The 16,150-nt window shown below is 43.5% G+C and overlaps 2 protein-coding genes across 3 annotated transcripts in view; one reads left to right on the top strand and one right to left on the bottom strand.

Moving 5' to 3' along the window:
- Positions 1–1,768, bottom strand: part of parl (presenilin associated rhomboid like) — a 37,436-nt gene extending 35,668 nt beyond the window's left edge. For both annotated transcript variants that reach the window (XM_033031454.1, XM_033031453.1), the window contains exon 1: positions 1,665–1,768. In XM_033031454.1, the coding sequence (XP_032887345.1) occupies positions 1,665–1,741 (77 nt within the window). In that variant the 5' untranslated portion in view covers positions 1,742–1,768. The remainder of the gene's footprint in view (positions 1–1,664) is intronic.
- Positions 1,769–9,873: 8,105 nt separating this feature from the next.
- LOC116979724 (probable G-protein coupled receptor 148) lies at positions 9,874–11,508 on the top strand. The gene has a single exon (XM_033031460.1). It carries the CDS (start codon positions 10,113–10,115, stop codon positions 11,133–11,135), a length of 1,023 nt encoding a protein of 340 aa, XP_032887351.1. The 5' UTR covers positions 9,874–10,112; the 3' UTR covers positions 11,136–11,508.
- The last annotated feature ends 4,642 nt before the right edge of the window (positions 11,509–16,150 follow it).

Genomic DNA, 16,150 nt, shown 5'->3' with positions numbered 1-16,150 from the left:
AGCCATGCATGACAATCAGTACTAAATTTGCTCTCTTTAACTTCCTAGTTGCCTCTTTTATGCTCTTGAATCTAACTTCCTGCTAACCTAATCTAAATCGTCCTGCATATAAGCAAATCTTCCTTCCAGGATATCAGTCCCCCTTCAGTTCAGGCACAACCAATCTCTCTTGCAACAGGTCACTTCTTAACTGGAACAGATCCCAATGATCCAGTAACCTGAATCCTTGCCCCCTACATCTGACTTAAGGTCCTGTTACTGCACTTAATAGTATGTCATGTTTGGAGCAAACTAAAGATTACCACCTCTGAGATAATGCTTTTTAATCTCTTTTCAAACTCCCTATGTTCATTCTGCAGGGCTTCATTCTTTTTTCAATGTACTTTTTAAATTGTGTCCTTGAGTTTATATTGAACCTCCAATTCTTCATTCCAAAATGAAATGAAGAAGGGTCCCAACCTAAAAGAACGCCTGCCCATTTTCTCCAGAGGTGCTGCCTGGCCTGCTAAGTTACTCCAGCATTTTGTGTCAACATTAATTCCAAAGTGTTTGGGTAGGGCAGGAAGCAGCATAGAAAAGGGGCAAAACAAGACTGGGACTAGGCTGGGACTCTTCCTTGGGGTGTAGGAGGATGAGGGTTGATCTTAGAGAGAGGTGTATACAACCATGAGAGGAATAGATGAGGTAGATGCACAGAGTCTCTTGCCTAGAGTAGGTAAATTGAGGACCAGAGGGCTTAGGTTTAAGATGAAATGATTTAATAGGAATCTGAGGGGCAACTTTTTCATGCAAAGGGTGATGGGTATATGGAACAAGCTGCCAGAGGAGGCTGAGAACGTTGAAGAAACAAGCACAGACAGGTACATGAATAGGATAGGTTTGGAGGGATATGGAACAAACGCAGGCAGATTGGACTGGTGTAGCTGGGACATGTTGGCCGGTGTGGGCAAGTTGGGCTGAAGGGCCCTTTTCCATGCTGTATCACTCTAAAGGGCCTGTCTCACTTGCGCGACCTTTACAGGGGACTGCCGGCACCCGTGATAGGTTGCCGAGATTTTCAACATGTTGAAAATTCAGCGGAGACCAGAAAGACGCTACGACTCTTTGGAGACCTCTCACGACCATACAGGCGACCCCCCCACCCCATGCTGTATGGTCGTGAGATATCTCCTATGATCGTGAGAGGTCTCCAAAGCGTCGTAGCGTCTTTCTGGTCGCTGCTGAATTTTCAACATATTGAAAATTTCGGCGACCAATCACGGGTACGGCAGTCCCCTGTAGAGGTCGCGCAAGTGAGACAGGCCCTTAAGACGCAAAATACAGGGTAGGATGTGGAGAGATAAAGGCATAAGGGGATAACCAGGGAAGAGAGGCAGTCTGGGGGAGGGGACAGTTGACGGCTTTGGTTGGGACCACAGTGGACCGAGGTGTTGGCGCACAGGGGCAGGGTGGAAGATACAGCAAGCCTAATGGATGGGGGAAGAAGGTGCTGGGAGTGGGAGAGGGGCTGGGCGTGACACTGGCAGGGGGAGATAAGTTGTTGGGGGGAGACAGCAAATTGAGCACAGGATCATGGAGGGCGCTGGCCGATCCCACGTCAGTTGTACTTGTCTCTGTCACCCGCACTCCAGTCGGTGCCTGGACTTCCCGCGCTGCGCTCCTACCTGCTGCCCCGAGCGCTCCCCGTCCAGAGGAGCCGGGAAACAGCCGCCGCACAGCACACGGACGCCATGCTTGTCATCCCTCACTTCCGGCGCGCCAACCGACTTCCGGCAAGAAGTGTTTTGGACGCCATGTTGGTAAAGGCGGTGGATTGAGGGAGAAGGCGTTTGAATGGGAAGATGGAGAGGGGCGAAAGAGGAGAGAGTAAGGTGAGGAGGGGGGAAAGGGTAGTGGTGCAAGGTGCGGAGGGTGCAAGAGGTATGGAGGGTGCGAGGTGGGGATGTGGTAAAGAGGGGAGGTGGCAGGAGATTGGGGAGAGAGAAAGAAGGTAAGGGGGAGAGATGTTAGGAAGGATAAGGGGTAAGTGGACGTGAGGGTGGGAGCTAGTTCTGGTGAGGATGGGAAGGAGAGTTTAGATTAGGGTGGAGGGAGAAGTGGAGAAGCGTGGAATCGCGAGGAGTGCATAGGGCACAAGAAAATAAGAGCAGCAAAAGGCCAGGGAATATGTGAGCTGGTGAGATACAGTGTGGAAACGCCCTTTGGCCCACCGAGTCTGCTTCAACCAGTAATTACCCCCAACATGAGTTCTATCTTATATACTGGGAACAATTTTACAAAAGCCAATTAATCCGCAAATTTACACGTCTTTGGAATGGGGGACGAAAGCACCCGGTCAGCAACCAGAGAAAACCCACGTGGACACAGGGAGAACATACAGACAGCACACATAGTCAGGATCAAACCCGGATCTCTTGCACTGTAAGGCAGCAGCTCTGCTACTGTGCCACCCTTTGTTGGTACGGAATAAAGTGTAGTTCATGGGAACATTTGAAGAGAAGACAATGACTAAAATGTTGTAAAATGAAGATGTGTCAGACAAGCCCAGCAGTGTAAGCTGTGCTTTTGTTGAGAATAAACCTGAGACGATATTTCATATAAATGAAATGAAAAATAATTATATAGACAGAAAACAAGAAGCCTAAAATTATAAAATTAAATATATAGACTGGAAGCCATGCATTTATATTATTAGATTTAATTAAGGTAAAACATTTTTGATTAGACCATTAAAAATTAAAATTATTTTGTTCTCCTTTGGAACATAAAAACATTAATATTCCATTATTGTTTGACAGACAATTAAAATGGATTTTACGTGATTTTTTTTTTTACCCAATTGTGTGTTTGGGCAAAGTTCAACTTAATGTTGTTATAGAACAGTACAGCACAGGAATGGGCTCTTTGGCTCACAATGTCTGTGCCAAACATGACGATAAACTAATCTTGTCTATCTGCATGTGGTCCTCATCCCACCATTCTCTGAATATTTATGTGCCTGTCTAAAAGCCTCTTAAATGCAACTATCATACCTGCGTCCACCACCATTCCTAGGAGAGCATTCCAGTCATCTATCACCACCAGCCCTGCACGTCACATTTAAACGTTGCCATCTCACTTAAAGGCTGTGCTATCTAGCCTTTAACATTTCCACCCTGGGAAAAAGGTTCAGACTGCATATCAGATCTACGACTTTCATAACTTTAGATACTTCTTTTAGGCCTCTCCTGAGCCCCCGGTGCTTCAGTGAAACCATTCCAAGTCTGTCCAACCTCTCCTTGTAGCCAATTCTCGTGAATCCTGGCACCATTCTGTAGCAATGTTACAAAATTTTGAGGTTTAAAAATCAAGTCTGCAATTTATCCCATCAGATAAAGCATAAAAAGAAGTTTAATTTGACATCTAATTCACTTTCATATCTTCAGTATTAAAAACGTTATGGCCATTTGCATAATCTGAAATTAGCATCTTGTTCCCTATTGCTTTTCCATTGACTTAACTCAAAAGCTGTGATCGAGGACAGTCAAAAGCCCATAACTTTCTTAAAAATTAAGAGAACTGAATGAAATTTTCAGTTATTATAGATTGAAGCATTCTGAAACAAATATGAAACAATAACCTTATAATCATATAACAATTTCAGCACGGAAACAGGCCATCTCGGCCCTTCTAGTCCGTGCCGAACACTTATTCTCACCTAGTCCCATCTACCTGCACTCAGACCATAACCCTCCATTCCTTTCCCGTCCATATACCTATCCAATTTATTTTTAAATTATAACATCGAACCTGCCTCCACCACTTCCACTGGAAGCTCATTCCACACAGCCACCACTCTCTGAGTAAAGAAGTTCCCCCTCATGTTACCCCTAAATGTCTATCCCTTAATTCTCAAATCATGTCCTCTTGTTTGAATCTTCCCATGGATGAGCTGAAATTAAAGCATATAATTAGTTAGTTACCTAATTGTAGCTAATTACAAAATTACTAGATCTAAACATCTATCCGTTTCTTAAGAAAAGGTTAACATTTTTAAATAGCCTAAGTATTCAAAAAACATTCACACAAGAATTCACAATATAACAGGATTTTTAAAATCTCATTGTTATGAATTTATAGGCCAAATGGAAGGAATTTAGTATTTAATTCCCATAAATTAATGGGCATTTAAATCATCTTGTGAGTGAGATTTTGTGGAACGCGATCGTTTGGAACGTTGCATTTGTGGTGAATTTAAACCCCATATCGGCAGGAAAAACACTGCCGGTTCGTATGGGGCCTAAATCGCCTTTTCGCAACGTAAAATTTGGATTAAAGTAATCCTAAGAAGCACGTTTATATGTAAAATAAACCGCTTACCTTTATCTGTCCCGTACGTGAGATCCATCCCTTTGTCGGCGTTGACGGCGTTAAAAGTCGATTTTTATTTTACTCCAGCAATTAAATTATCCTGTGATGTTTTTTTAAAAACTTGATAAAACGGATGTCGGAGCGATTTCTCTGCAGCAGCTAAACCGCCTGACAAAGATCGACTTCGACAAGCTGTAGAAAACGGCATTTTAATTCCGCCCCCCTCTCAAAGGCGGCAATGTCGCGCACACGGCCAGTGGCAGAACTGCAGCGCCGCTGAAGGTAAGTTTTGTAACATACCTACATTCTGGTAAACCTCTTCTCCAAAGCCTCTACATCTTTCCTGTAATGGGGTAACCAGAACTGCACGCAATACTCCAAATACGGGCTAATCAAAATCTTTCAGAGCTGCATCATGACTCTTTGACTCTTATACTCAATGCCCTGACTAATGAAGGCAAGTATAACAAGGTTTCAAGGTCATTATTGTCACATATACCAATTAAGGTACAGTGAAATTTGAATTACCATACAGCCATACTAAACAAAAAAGCAACAAGACACACAACTACATAAAAATTAACATAAACACCCACCACAGCGGATTCCCCACATCGCTCACTGTGATGGAAGGCAATAAAGTCTAATCCTTTTCCTCTTTATTCTCCCGTGGTTGGGGCAGTCGAACTATACGCAGTCGGGGCAATCGAAGCCTTCGCATCGGGGTGATCGATGCCTCTGCGTTAGAGCGATCAAAGCTCCCGCATCGGGGCTGTCAAAGCTCCTGCGGCTTGGAGTTCCCAAAGTCGGTCTCAGACTGGAGATCGCGAGCTCCACGATGTTAAACGATAACATATGCCTTCCTACCACTCTCTACTTGTGTTGCAACTTTCAGAAAGCGATGCACCTGCACCCCCAGGAACCCTCTGTAATGCTGTTAATGGTCTTCCCATTAACGATATTTTTTCTCTTTAACTCCAGCAGTCTTGATGTCATCTGCAAACTTACTAACCAACTATCTGCATTTAAGTCCAAGTCATTTATATATGTCCTCAACAGCACAGATTCCTGTGGAACTCCAATGGTCACAGACCTCCATCCAGCAAAATACCCTTCTACCACAACCCACACAATCTTCTATCAGTAAGCCAGTTTTGAATCATGACCAACTCACCATGAATCTTGTGCATCTTAATCTCTGGATCAGCAAACTATGACGGACTATACCTTACTGAAATCCATATTGACAATGTCCATCATCCTACCTTAATCCATCACCTTCATCATTTCCTCAAAAAATTCGATCAAGTTAGTAAGACATGACCTTGCCACATTCAAAGCCATACTGACTGCCCCTAATTAGCTTGTTTTATTCAAATGGGAATAAGTCATATTCCAATGAATCCTTTCCAATAGCTTCCCTACCACTGACTTGAGACTCACTGGTCAATGATTTCCTGCATTCTCCTTACTTCCCTTCTTAAACAAAGGAACTTCATTGACTACTCTCAAGCACCTCGAAAACCCTGCCTGTGCCTAAAAAAATATAAAGATCTTTGTCAATACTTCTGCAACCCGTCTCTCTTGCCTCTCCTGATAACCTGCAATAGATCTCATCAGGCCCTGGGGTTTTATCTACCATAATGCTTTCTGGACCCCATCACCACCTCATTGATCGCAAACTGCTCTTGCATTATCTACACTGATCTCACAGTCCTCCATGCCCTTCTCCTTGGTGAATGCGGATGCGACTGCAACGCCATGGTCCTCACCGAAACATGGCTCAACGACAACATCCCAGACAACGCCATCGAGCTGGAGGGGCGCACTGTCTTCAGGGCCGACAGATCAGTGGAGGACTCCGTTAAGACCAAGGGCGGCGGACTGTGCATTTATGTGAATAACACATGGTGCACGGACGTTGTTAGGATTGGTAGTCACTGCTCTGCTGACCTGGAATACCTGATGTTCAAGTGCAGGCCCTTCTATTTGCCCAGAGAATTCACATCGACTGTTATCACTGCAGTCTATGTACCCCCGGACGCTAATGCCAGGCTAGCAATGGAAGAGCTGCAAGCTGCTATCAGCAAACATCTATCTGCTCACCCAGAGGGGGCATTTATTGTTGCGGGTGATTTCAACCACTCCGACCTTAAAACTGTACTCCCCAGGTTCCATCAGCATGTTTCCTGCCCAAACAGTGGAAACAATATTCTGGACTTAGTTTATACTAATATTACTGAAGCCTACAAAGCCCTCCCCCTCCCCCACCTTGGTCAGTCTGACCACCTCTCTCTGTTCCTGCTCCCCAAATACACACATCTGATCAGACGTGTGAAACCTACCATGAGGACAGTGAAGGTTTGGCCTGAGGGGGCTGTCTCTGTTTTACAGCAGCAGTTTCAGCAGACAGACTGGAGTCTGTTTGCTACTCAGTCCACCTTCAATTCACAAGTGGACATCAACTCATACACCTCAACAGTTATGGACTATATAAAATTCTGCACCGATAATGTCACTACCCACAAAGAGATAAAGACCTTCCCTAACCAGAAGCCGTGGATGAGCAGGGAGGTCAGACTCCTACTGAAGGCTCGCGATGCCGCTTTCAGATCTGGCAACGCTGAGGGATACAGCTCATCCAGGGCCAATCTGAAAATGGGAATTAGGAATGCCAAACTCAATCACAAACGGCGGATTGAGGAGCACTTCCGAAACAACTCTGACCCCAGGCGCATGTGGCAAGGAATCAAATCCCTTGCCGATTACCATAAAGTTAACACCGCTCCCCCAGACAACGCCACCCTTCCTGACAAGCTAAACCATTTCTATGCTCGCTTTGACCGGGACAACAAAACCCCAGCCATCAAAGTTGCTCCACCCCCGAATGAACAACCCCTCAGTCTCTCCACCTCTGCTGTACAAGATGCACTGAGCAAGGTGAATGAGCGCAAAGCTGCCGGCCCCGATGGCATCCCTGGCCGGGTGCTTAGGGCATGTGCTGGACAACTATCCCCAGTCTTCACCGACATTTTCAATCTCTCACTGGCCCAGGGTGTTGTCCCCACTTGCCTCAAGACATCAACCATCGTGCCAGTGCCCAAACAGTCAGCCACAGGGAGTCTCAACGATTTCCGCCCAGTGGCACTCACCCCTGTCATTGCTAAGTGCTTTGAGCGGCTGATCTTGGCTCACCTCAAAGCCAGCCTCCCCCCCACACTGGACCCCCATCAGTTTGCCTACCGGGCCAACAGGTCTACAGAGGACGCCATATCGGCGGCCCTACACTCTGCCCTGACCCACCTGGACAACAACAACTCCTACATCAGGTTGCTGTTCATTGATTTCAGCTCTGCCTTTAACACTGTCATCCCCGCCAGCTTGATCACCAAACTCAGCGGACTTGGCATCTCCACCTCCCTCTGCAACTGGACACTGGATTTCCTCACCAATAGACCACAGTCTGTCAGGGTCAACAACCTCACCTCCTCCACTATAACACTGAACACCGGCGTGCCACAGGGCTGTGTGCTCAGCCCTCTCCTCTACTCCCTCTTCACCCACGACTGCATCCCTAAGTACGGATCCAACGCCATCATTAAGTTTGCTGACGACACCACGGTGGTAGGACTGATCAGTGACAACGATGAGTCAGCCTACAGAGAGGAGGTCCAGCACCTGACAACCTGGTGTGCCAACAATAACCTCGTCCTCAACTCCAAGAAGACGAAGGAAATTATTGTCGACTTCAGGAAGGTCAGAGGAGGCAGTCATACCCCCATCCATATAAACGGGACTGAGGTGGAGCGCGTCTCCAGCTACAAATTCCTCGGGGTACATATCTCGGAGGATTTGTCCTGGTCCCTCAACACCTCCAAGCTGATCAAAAAGGCACAGCAGCGCCTTTACTTCCTGAGGAGGCTCAAGAAAGCCCACCTGTCCCCCCAGATCCTGACCAATTTCTACCGCTGTACCATCGAGAGCATCCTGACCACCTGCTTCACGGTATGGTACAGCAGCTGCACTGTTGCAGACAGGAAGGCACTACAACGGGTGGTGAAAACCGCGCAGCACATCATCGGTGCCCCGCTCCCTGCCATGGATGCCCTCCGCTGAAAACGGTGTCTGAGACGGGCTGGGAAGATCATTAAAGACCCCTCCCACCCCAACCATGGACTGTTTGCCCTCCTCCCATCAGGGAGGCGGTACAGGAGCCTCAGGTCTCGTACCAGTAGGATGAGGAACAGCTTCTACAATTGCCCGCCGATAGATTTCTCCGGTCCCTCCGTCCCCATTGTTTAATTATTCTGTATTTTTGATTATTCTGTATCTTCTTTTTTTTAAATTTCTATATGCACTACTACTACGGACTGACGCAAAACTGCATTTCGTTGTACCCATACTTAGTATTTGTGCAATGACATTAAAGTTGAATTGAATTGAATGTAAGGTACTCATTTAGTACCTCGTCTACATGCTCTAATTCCAAGCACAAATTGCTTCATTTATCCTTGAGTGGTCCTACCTTTTCCCTGGTTGCACTTTTATTTTTAATGCATGTATAAAAACCCATGCTAATGTTTTAAAAATCTGATTCTCAAAAGACATTTCATGGACTTTTTGGCTCTTCTAATTGCCTGCTTATGTTTTTCCTAGTTGCTTTATGTTCCTCAAATATCCTGTCTGATTTCAACTTCTTAAACCTAACACTAACTTTTTCTTTTTGACCAAATTTGCAATCTCTTTGGTCATCCAAGGTTGTCTAACTTTGCCATCCTTATCCTCATCCTCAGCCTCATTAACAACCTCAGTAGCACAAAGCTGGAGGGGAAATAAGTTATCCTCAATCTCAAGGGACTCCCCATGAAGAAATTATAGGGAAGTCCAATGATTTCAGGAATGGGATATATCTATCAATATTTGAACATTGACATATTAAAGTATGCCATTGCATAGAGAATCAGAAGGTGATATACTTAGATAAGTTACTACAGATGAGAACAGTAAAACATTTCATATTATCCTGACAAGTTTTTGTACGAGACATTTTATTGTACAATATTGATAAACATTGATGTAATGGCAACTGTGGTTTACTGCTATTTTGAGAGATGCGTTTTGTCGCTGTTATTCATTTAGACTGTGGTTTATTTAATTGAAACCTATTCACTGGCATTGGTCAGATAAAATATGTGTCCAGTGATGTGTCAAATCAAACAATGACTGTCAAATCACCAACCTACTTCCTGACAAAAGAATTTACAGCCTGTCTCTGCTTGGCTGTGAGCAACAGGTATTGGTGCTGCGCTGATGATCTTGAGGACACTAAGCCAATTCCACATGAAGATTATTTTTGAGAATATTTTTTATGAGATGAAGATAACTCGTCAAAATGCTAGCTATGTCCGCATCTTGTAGTTTTCAGTTTCTACAATATTTAGTTCTGTGTACGTTAAAATCCAGGAGAACAATCCAGTATATCGACACTGGCTTTGAGCTGCATATGAAAACTGAGTGAATAACTTCCTTTTTCATTTGAAGAGAAGGATTTTTCTTCTTTACATTTCAAGAATACATAGGTTGCGTCCAAATGTGGCTATTATTTGCAATAAGCCTGAGGAGACTTTAGTCAAAATCAGCAAATCAAGTTGAAGGGCTCGCTTTGCTGTACTGGATGCAAGCAAAGACAGATTTGTGGTCATGCGTTCAATCAAAGCGGTACGTAATGAATTTATCTAAATGTGAACATTGTGCCAGCTACAATGCAATTTCTTCCAGGTGAAGAACGTGTTACTGTGCAATTCTCTGCAAATCTTTCACATTCTGTGGAACTTCAATTTTACCACAAAATCATCCAGGCATGGGTAACTGCTTTGGGACAGACCAAAACAAATATTTTGATGGTTCCTCTGATGATTTGTCTTTTTGCTTCACTTCTGGCCACTCCTGTAGTCCTGATGGCCATATTTTCAAACAACAGCCTTCGCCAGGAGACCAGGTACCTTCTGCTTGCCAACACTCTGATCAATGATTTGATTTATTCAGTACTGAACACGTTCATTGACATCCTTAATGCTGCAGGCGTGGGAATGCCTAGAGTTGTTTGTGAAACGCTATTGTATGTGCTAACAGTGGCTTATTGTAATGGAATCCTGACAGTCACTGCTATGGTGGTGGACACCTATGTGGCTGTTAGTTGGCCGCTTCATTATCCGTCACTTTTATCACAATCCAGGACCCTGAAAGTCATTCTTTGTATTTGGATTGTCTCTGCCGCAGCTCCATCCGTCATCTATCTCTTGACACTGGCAACTCAACAGAATCCGTTATCGACATTATCGATTTGTATTTTACCTATAATATTCATGTTCTCTGTCCTTCGATTACCTTTGTTAAAAATTTACTACAGTTTTACAATAATTTACTTTCTAATATGTTTAGTACTGATCTCCACTAGCTACATCATGTTGTACAATAAAACTAAGACATCAGGAATATGGTCTGGCAACTCCAGGGCACGGCAGACCTTTGTTATTCATTCAATGCTCCTATTCTTTTATTTATTTCCCTTGCTTGTGTTGGTGGCAGGGGGCGCACTCCAAGAACTGGACCTGATTTCCTATGCGACAGGACTCTGGATCAATATGTCAATGGCAAATATGCTTATGATGTTACCCAAAGCGGTTTCTCCATATGTTTATGCACTGAGGTACAGAGAAGTCACAAAGACAATACAATCATTATCTTTGCTAAGGCACATTAGGCGTGTAAATCCCACTGAATAGCTGGTTAGAATTGGCAAATCTACTGATATTTAATTAACTCAAGCAAAGCTTTCAAATATTACAATAACTACCAAATAAAATTGTCAAAGGACTGTATTTGGGATTCTGAAGTCATTATCATTGGCTTGACAAAGGTGATAAGCCTCTGAGTGGGTCATGATCAGATCAGGATTCTCTATAATTTGTTTGTTAGCTCCTTTGCCACCCAATAATTTCTTTACTTTCCTGTCCTGCACGTTAGTTTATGCAGTATTGAATTATGAACCAATTACCAGCAAAGCTATCTGTTCTATCTGTTTTACTTGCACCCTGGTCATTGTTAAATCTGGAAATCCAAGTGGTATTGTAGTGGATAATTGACAGAAAAAGGGAATCTATCCAGCATGTGGATTGCTCAGAAATATTTGCAGAAAGATTTCTTTATTTTGTTTATTCTTATGTAATAAATTGATTAGCAAGAATAAAGTACAATTACCAGGATTTTTAAAGATGGAGATTATAAGATAATTTGTGGCTTAACCAGTCTTGAAGATTGTCATTTAATTGCAAGTACTCTTCGATGGAAACCAGCTCAGATACCACCACTGTGAAGATGGATTCATTTGAGACCGAGTGCAAGTAAAACAGATGCCTTTACTGGAAAGAGGTTCATAACTCAGCATTGCTGAAAATTGTGGGTATATCAGGAAAATAATTAATGTAAGCACAAGGTCTCTTAAACATTAATATTGTTAATCTCTCTTACTCAAATGGATACACATATCCATATCTCCTCTCACATATGCACGTCTCTCTTGCATATATCTCACAGCTCTGTCGCATATATATTGCTCTCACTCACCCATACACACCTTGCTCTAACACTTGCACATCTTTTTCTCACATACATCACCGTACTCTCACACATGCTTATCCCTCTCACACAAATATATCTCTCTCACACTGACATCTCTCTCCTATTTACACTTGCTCCTCTCTCCCATCCACACATGCACCTCTCTCTCTCTCACCTTGCTGTCATCTCTCTCGCTCTCGCTCTCCCTCTTCTTTCTCTCTCTCACACAATCATAGTAAAATAGAAGTAGGGACTCTGTATAACTAACAAAACCTCCCTTATTTTTAAACTACACACCCTTCATGATAAAACGCAGTATATTGTTTGCCTTTTTAATTATTTGTTGGACCTGCCTGCTATCTTTTTATGTTTCATCCACTAAAACACTTAGACCTCTATGTGCATTTACAGTGCCTATCCATTTAGATAATAATCTGCCTTTTGTTTCCTCTTACCGAAGTGGAAATTGAATCCCTTCACCCAACCCTACATATCTCTCATATTTACACCTAGCTTGCTTTCACTGACAGTTGCACATCTCTTACCTATTCATTTCTCTCTCTCACTCACACAAATACATCTCTCACACATAAACACCCCTTTATCATTTACACATAGACATTACTCTATCTCACACATGCTCCACACAACACACACACTTAAGCAATTGATGAATTAGATTTAATTTTAAAGCTTTGAGCCTGTCATGTAAGGAACTGCTATTAAATTGGTTTGGCCAAATTATGTTCACATTCTTCAGTAATTACAGTATGTTAATAGTCTTCAAATGTTGATGCTGATTTATGGCAATGCTCCAAATTGCCTGTGTAATATTTGCTACTTATTTTGCTGTCAGAATGTTTGACGATGATTTGCAACTGTATGCCTAAATAATTCTCATTACATTCAATTATGTCTATTACCTTTGTTGCAACCAAATATACATGACTTATTTGTGACCAATAAATCATTTTCATGCACAACGGGTAGATGGTCTCTTCATTAATGATTTTGCAAGAAATACCTATTTAGCTCTTCAGCAATTTGATGACGGTAAAGAAGTAATTAAGTAATTTAAGTTGTTAAATGCACCAATTATTAATTAAACATAATAATCATAAATAACCTTGCATAAAGGATGCTTGATATTTGAGAGCGATAACGTGATGCAGTTTATTACTAAAAAAATAATTTATCAACAATTTTTTTTGTAAGGTTGTTCATCTCTGAATACCATAAGTTTAAGCAACTGAAATATTTGAGAAAAATAGTCCAATAAAGTTTTATTTCAAGTAATGAGGATACTGGGAGGAGGAAGGGCATAAATGGATGTTACGAGAAAGAAAGAGCTAATATGATAATCACGGTAAATGATAATCACGGAAAGGTTACAGTATGGAAAGAGGCCATTCAAGTCCATGTCGATTGTGTGCAAGAGCAGGCCAGCGAGGCCCAATCCCTCACATTCTCCCCAGTGCTTTGCAAATGCTTTCCTTTCAAGAATGGAAACTCTTTCTTTTGATTGCCAAATTTAATTTAATTTCTGCTGTCTCACCCTGTGAAGTCAATTAGCTTGAGAGAAAAAAACAAAATAAAGAAATGCTTGAAGGGATCAGTACCAGGGTATTATGTTTTTCCTAGCATCCTGCCCAGGTGCACGCGATAAATGTCCGGATGTGTCCTCTAACAATGGTACAGGTTGAACACTGATTTTACGGCACCCTTGGTTCTAGTCTCTGTGGATTATGTGTTTTTCTGGTCAAACAGAGGTCACGTGATAATTAAATGACAATACACCCCTGCCCGCTAATGACACCCTTCACATGTCTCTAAAGCACCATGGAGTATCAGAAACTTAAAAAATATGTAGAAAATGTGAATGGAATGACCTGCCGACACATCCCCGGCTCACACCTGTCTCCACAGCTCTTTAGAGCGTCAGCTTCCAATGCCACTTCAATGCCACTCCTGATTCGCATGGTGCATCATCAAGCCCATCTTCACCCACCAAAACAAAGCAACTCTCCTTCCTCTTTTACCCCTCACTCCTATCTCTCATGTAGCACCTGTACCCTGGAACGTTAAACTGCCAGGCCTACCCTGGAACGTTAAACTGCCAGGCTTATCCATCCCTTAGCACGGTGTCTAATGGGTATCATGTTTGAAAGTTTGACCATAGATAGAGGTCCTAAAGTTGCTTAGAGATAAATATTCTCCAAACTATTTTGTCGGTGCATTCTGTAATTGGAGAGCGCCAAAGTATGAATTTATGGCATGATAGACATGTTCAAGATTTCAACTTCAGCTTTTCAGGTCCGATTCAATGCAGAGAAATGGGGAAACCAGGTGGTGAATTCAGATATTAGCACCCAATTGTCAAAATTGATGCCCCAGCAGGAGTTTCATTAGCACCCATTCAGGGTTGTATTTGGAAAATTGATGAGTACAGGGCCTGTCCCACGAGCATGCGACCTGCATGCGGCAAGCGCGACCAAACCGGAAGCGGGGGCCGCGCGGAGGTCGAGTGATCCCCGTACAGGGCCGGTCCCACCAGCATGCGCCTGCATGCGACGAGCGCGACCAAACCGGAAGCGGGGGCCGCGCGGAGGTCGAGTGAGTGACGTGAAGTTCGAGCGAAGTCCGCGGGAAAATCGCGCGTGACGTACGGCGTCAAGACGCTGCGTACAGTGTCGAGACGCTGCGCATGCCCGTCGAGGTGGTGCGTACGGCGTCGAGGCGGCTGCGGGCCGGCAGGCCGTTGCCGCGCGGAATTTTTGAACACGGTCAGTTTTTCGGAGCCCCGCGCAATGTCAGGTCCAGCTCCGCACAACTCCATACGGCTCCGGCGATCGAAGTGGGACCGGCCCCAGCGAGGCCGTACGGCTCAAGCGACCACGTTAGGTCGCGCTTGCCGCATGGAGTCACATGCTCGTGGGACAGGCCCTTAAGTTATTTGCGGTAGATGGTTTTCTACCTATCCACCGAGTTCAACTTGAACCTGTCAAGGTTAATGAAAACTAGTCAAGGCTCTCAGATCACCACAACCCAGAACTCTTCGACAAAGTTTATTATAATCTATTGAAAACAATCAAACACTGCATACAAAATAATATATACCAACACTATAAATAAAAGACGAGAGATATTCTCTGAAATTACAAAAGGATTTTTAAAAATTGTAATGTAATATTATAATCTCCGCATTCTATACTTTACATAGGTTTCACACAATTTGGCATATTTTTATATCAAAACTAAAATTGCTGGAGTAACTCAACAGGTCAGGCAGTATCTGTGGAGGGAATGGATAGGCAAAATTTTAGGCCGCTACCCTTCATCAGACTTCAGACACAAAATGGAAGAACAGCATCACATATTCTGTTTGGGTATCCTATTTCCCAAAAGTACGTGCACTGAATTCTCTAATTTTATGTAATACCCTCTAACCCCTCTCTCTTTCCTGTGCCCACCACCCCAGTGCACACTCAATTCTCCCACTGCCCGGCCCTCCTCCCATCCCCTTCTACCTACATCCCTCCCTCTGGCTTAACATTTTACTTCTCTTCTCTCCTTATCTAACACTCTTTTATCTAATTTTCATCTCTAGCCTTTGTCACACTACTCCACCCATCTGCTTATCAACACCACCCCCCCCCCCCCCCCCCCCCCCCCCCCACCTGTTTCCACCTATCTCTTGCCAGGCTTTGTCTTGCTCCCACCTTTCTTATCCAGCATTGTCCTCCCTACTGTAATCAGTCTCAAGAAGGGTCCAGACTCGAAATGTGGTCAATCCATGTCCTCCACAGACCCGCTGAGTTATTCCAGAATTTTGTGTTTTGTTTAAGATTCCAGCATCTGCAGTCTTTGTATCTCTCGTTAAAATATTTATATACCTCTCTTTGACTGTGTATATGTTCATCCCTGTCCACAGTTCACTTACAGCTATTCTTTATCTCAAAATATAACTCTATTGCTCCAGATAACTTTGGCTATAACTTATCCTTGCAATAACCCTGAATTACTCAGTTCTGTCTGCAACTTCATCAAAGTTACAATGAATGTCCTGAACACGTCTTCCTTAATAATACAAAAATCACCCTGTGACAGTTTGATTGATGCAACCTCTTTGCCTGTTCCAAGAACATGAACTGTTTAATAAAGGAATATTTGATGTCCAAGC

The sequence above is a fragment of the Amblyraja radiata genome, chromosome 13 (assembly GCF_010909765.2).
Source record: "Amblyraja radiata isolate CabotCenter1 chromosome 13, sAmbRad1.1.pri, whole genome shotgun sequence".
Taxonomy (NCBI): Eukaryota; Metazoa; Chordata; class Chondrichthyes; order Rajiformes; family Rajidae; genus Amblyraja; species Amblyraja radiata.
Note: the sequence above shows the minus strand (reverse complement) of the source record. Positions and strands in the feature narration are given on the sequence as shown.

Bases quoted from the DNA above. Each gene is read 5' to 3' on its own strand.
- LOC116979724 (XM_033031460.1), top strand. From the start codon at position 10,113: ATGCAATTTCTTCCAGGTGAAGAACGTGTTACTGTGCAATTCTCTGCA.